Here is a 5,009-nt window from a genome sequence, read left to right as displayed (position 1 = left end):
CTGCAAAATAACCATTGTCTTTGTCCAAAGCAACAACAAACTTTGTAATAATTACGGACACCATTGTGTTGAAGTATCAGGTTCAAGTATCAGGTTCGACTGTAAAATGATGAGTGCTAAGAAATATTCATTGACCAAGCTTTTTCTTTGAGACAAAACATCATAGTTCAACACAAGGGTGATTGTATCTGATATGTTTGTAAGATTGTGCATGCACATTATGTTCACCTTTAGATTGGATGAATTGCTTGACAGCAACTCGACAATAGCATAACACAATGTAGCATAAAGGAACAACGTCGTTAACTGCATATTGAAATACATTTGGAACAACATCTCTAGAATTTGGCACCAGTAACAAAAGTGGAACATGCTCTTGAAACATTGTTTACTGAACTAGAATAGAACCCTAAAGGATGACGCACATCATGGTGTTCTACAACAACAACTACCAAAGGTACTGTGGCTTCAGCGTTGCATCTTGTGCACGCACTTAAAGGTCTACATTCTCTGTGAACTGTGACGGAGTTGTATGAGGCGAGCGAGTGCTCACTCATTCATTACCCCAGGAGCTTGGCACTTTGAGCATCTGTTTATAGGTGCATAACAGATATCCATTTATTTTTTATTATTCATACTACAGTTTAGTTCACGTGACATGTTCCCGTAGCGTCTTGTTGGTAAAAGTTAAGAAGCTTTCCAACAAGACGCTTAGTTAAAATTATGCCAGATTGATGCCAAACATTTAACCAAAAGTTAAATATCTTTATAGTTTCTAACAATATGTTTTAAGAATGCTTTAAAGAACATTGAGAAAAACAAGCAAAATATGTTAATACACATATGGAAAAGTATCGCAACAGGTCTATTATGGCGGATATCCTGGTGGAAAAGGGTAGAGTTTCTATGCCCTCTTAACGTACACAAATCACTAAAGGCACTTGCAATGTGACTTAGCAGTGTCGTCCATGAAGCCTGTCCTTTGTTAATATAGTTGTCATCAGAATGTGAAACCCAACAACCCAGTGATGTACCGTTGTCCATTCAGTTTTTGTTCTAAAAAGCACACGTCTTCAAAATGCCCGAGACAGTAACAACTACTTTGGATTGTCATCCCATGGAGCATAATTATATAGGATATTGTGGATCGCAAAATTTGCTAGAGAGATTTTCCAGTACACAATTGTAATGTATTTGAACAAGCCCTCCACCAAGAATGAAAGGAATTACCTCGCCGTCAAATCCAACGTATGATCAGGAATGTCACGAAAGTTATTGCAGTAGGTTGAACATGATCATAGTTATCAGCACTACAAAATGAGTCCATTTTTCCCCATGTTTGTTTCAATGAATAAGCTATACTAGTTTTACATTATTTTGGGGCTTAGACTTGCCATTCATTTATTTGATAAGTACGAAATCATTCAGATAGTTATTTAAATTAAGGTTTGGATACGTCTTTTGCTCTGGTTAATGATAACAAATTGATGCTATAAAAATATAGGGGTTTGGGATACTTTTGTCCATGAAACATGAATTTTCGAATTTGACTTTGCACAGCCTCTGTAGCAAATCAAAACTCCCACGAATATCCTCCATTACAGACTTAACACGACAGTTATATAAAGGGACCACTCAGTTATGACGCCAAACAAGGATAATCATAAGGAGCCTGAAGCAAGTCTGGATCTGTTCTAACCCGCACATCTACTTACGATTGTCCTCATTGACATAACCTGAAAATAAATATTAATCGTTTAGTATCCACCGGTACAAGCATATGGATCACAGCAAAATATGTTCAGATGCCGAACTTTGCAAAAATGAAATCAGGTGATAAGGATTTGTGTTTTTTTAAAGTAAATACAAACTATGTATTAAGACAATGAGCGAAGGAAAATAATTTATTTCATATTTAACGCTCCACTCAGCAATAGCAATATTTTAGATATATGACACTGGCCTGTAGATTGGCTTGGCAGTCTTTCTAGAGTTCGATATTATGAACATCGATCCAAAACCAAGTATTGATATATTGCGGTGTCAGGGGAACGAACTGTAGAACTGAAATGTATTGTCCATAGAATGTATGCAAATTTATTCTTCTCAATTAAATACCCAGGAAGATATATTATGAGAAGTTAGTTTTCTGTTGCATCCACATCTGCATTTTACTATTTCTTCTAGAGGTTATAGTTCGTCAAAAGGTTAGGAGATAAACTTCCTTTCTGATAATTAAATTATTGTTTGTTTATGGTTGTGGCTGTACAATAAAATTGCAAACTTACCAACACAGTAAACAATCTTATCCGTCGGAGGCTTGGTCAGCTTGTAGATTGTTTGGTCTTCACACGACATCGCATCGATTGTCCATGTCCTGTAGCAGTCGTCCGATGAATGCTGCATGCACATGGTCAGCTGGTGTTGACCTTCTGAGTCACCGCCCTGTTTACCTGACAAGAGTTTTCATTGTTAAGCGTCTTGTAAGTATAGCTGCAGGAGTCGCGCAATAGAATACACTCAAACACCGTTGTATCGAGCTTGAAAGAACCTACGAAAATGCTTCGAGGTATTCAAGGGTTGACACAACCGCAAAATGATGGCAAAACTAACTACGCATGGACAATGTTTTACTATAGTAGCCACATAGAGAAACTGTGCATTGTCAAAATATTATCCCAGTTGATAAGTATGATAACAATGTCAAAAGTACATATAAACTTTAATGGAGGGATCATGAGACTATAACAAGTCGGGAGAATTTCAATTGAAAAGTCAATCACAATGACGTTACGAGTCCACAAGCGGGACAGGGGTCAAACGACCATGTCACAAGCTCAATAACGGGTATGTCCACCATCGGCATTGAGAACAGCAGTGCATCGACGACGCATAGAGCCTATCAAACATGCAAGGAAGGCTTGTGGGATGTCACGCCAGATTCTCTCAAGTTCTGTTGCAAGGTCAAGGACGTTATCTGGCGGATGAGGAAGACGGCGTAGACGTCGATCCATCTCGTCCCAAACATGCTCTATCGGGGAGAGATCCGGTGAATTTGCAGGCCAATTCAGTAAGTCAACGTTGTGGTGTTGCAAGAAATCTATAGCAACCCTTGCCGTATAACGTTCTCCCACGCGTCTATAGGCACGTTGACGTCCATCACTATGGGAAATGTTAAACCTGGACTCATCTGTAAAAAACAACATTTATCCACCAAAACAAGGGTCTGCGGACACGATTTCGGCACCACATTCGGCGAGCTTGTCGATGACTTTGTGTCAGGATAGGCCGTATGGCAGGACGTCGTGGTCTGATCCCGTGATGACGTTACCGTTGTCGAACTGTGTTGGGGTGGATACGGCGAAGTCCTGGGATGGTTCGGGCAGTCATCACTGCAGTCTCAAACCTGTGGCGAAGATGGGTCACCCTTATCCATCTGTCCTGTCTTGGCGTTGTTACACGTGGACGCCCAGAACGTGGCCGATCGATGACGTCATTTGTGTTCTGGTAGCGTCTCACAAGTGCAGAAATGGTGTTCCGGTGGCAGTGGAAATGTGCATCCACTTGTCGTTGAGACATTCCCCCACGGACCATCCCAATGGCCTCGTGACGTTGTGCAGACGTGAGCCTTGGCATGCTATGCGTTTCAATAGCCGTTAAATTTTTTGAACGATCGCAAGGGCAGGGGTTGAACTCCAAAATGATAACTAAACAATACGAAGGAACCGTTCTACCTTCGAGACAACAGCTGCTTCAATTCAGGTTTTTATTACTTCCACCAAGAACAGAGGCAGGAGAGCTAAATATACAAAACTGACAGATATAGTAATCGAATCTTAATCAAACATGATCAAACCTTGAACCCAGGCCGGGTACCTCCCTCCACAGTGGAGTAGTCCAGGGGCAAAGTCCAGCAGCTTGTATCCCGGCTCCCCATACCATGCTCCTTCAGTACTCATGCCGTAGTCATCGAAGACTTCCTTTTCAAACGTGTGGATCCTCTGTTCCAATTTTGTGAAGGACTTGTATTCAACACCACCGCATGTCATTGCTGCAATGGAAACTTAGGAATATGTTTTGGCACACAGAAGACCAGGAACCCAATGCTTTTGTTCGAGAGAGAGTTCTAAACTCATGTCCTAACTCTGTGGCTTGTCATCGTTGTGGTGAATCACTTGCTTGATAACGAACCTATATATTGTCATCCTTCATTAACTGATAAAGCCGACATTGCAAATAATCACGGCGAATCTCTTGACAATATTCCCCAACAAACAATGCCCCTAAACAACAGGAGAAGACAAGAATAAATATTAACTCTGACATTGTGAAGATTACACAAAAAACTATTTTCATTACATGACGTCCATACTGTCCTTTTGCAGGCAAATGATACATCAACATGGGCTGATAATATTCACTATCAGCCTTTAAAGCATTTGCATGAATCATGTCTCGACATCCTTTTCGAAATACACGATCAAATATGGACTTCAGGGAATTTTCTAACTTCGTGGCATTGTGCTATTGTAGTCCAAATACCAATGCCTGACCAGGATCATAGAGATCCTTCACATCACAGACCCTTTTTTGAACCAACTTTTTATATAAACCCGGAGAACGAAAGGCACATAATAGATTAGTTTGGTACCTGGAAACTATTAACTTCGTCAGAAATATTCAATCTGGTTTCCGGAAAACTCAGATTACTGTTGATAATTAAATACGACTGGAATGCTTTCTTAAAATGCTACAATAACTCAACGACATGCAGTATCAATTTTCTTTAATCTGAAAAAAGCTTATGATGCTACCTAGAAGCTTTGCGTTTTTTTAAGGATTTCATGATGCTAGTTTGAAGGGTCGTTTGCCTCATTTTATATCACAGTGTTTAACAGTTAGGCAATTTAAAGTTACAGTTGGCCTAACCATGTCTCAGCATTACCATCAGGACCAAGGTGTTCCACAAGGCAGTAATTTTTTCTGTGACTGTATTTAGTATTAATATC

The 5,009-nt window shown here is 40.0% G+C and overlaps 1 protein-coding gene across 1 annotated transcript in view; it reads right to left on the bottom strand.

Annotated features, from left to right (window-relative positions):
- LOC124268920 overlaps positions 1-5,009 on the bottom strand; it is a 32,582-nt gene that overhangs the window by 5,447 nt on the left and 22,126 nt on the right. Inside the window, exons 2-4 of the mRNA XM_046703940.1 lie at positions 3,857-4,051; positions 2,289-2,453; positions 1,716-1,736 (exon numbers count right to left, since the gene is read on the bottom strand). Coding sequence (XP_046559896.1) covers positions 1,716-1,736; positions 2,289-2,453; positions 3,857-4,051 — 381 coding nt within the window. The remainder of the gene's footprint in view (positions 1-1,715; positions 1,737-2,288; positions 2,454-3,856; positions 4,052-5,009) is intronic.

This window comes from Haliotis rubra, unplaced genomic scaffold, assembly GCF_003918875.1.
Source record: "Haliotis rubra isolate DU_JTF1 unplaced genomic scaffold, ASM391887v1 Scf1402, whole genome shotgun sequence".
NCBI classification, from domain to species: domain Eukaryota; kingdom Metazoa; phylum Mollusca; class Gastropoda; order Lepetellida; family Haliotidae; genus Haliotis; species Haliotis rubra.
This window is presented reverse-complemented; position numbering and strand designations above follow the sequence as displayed.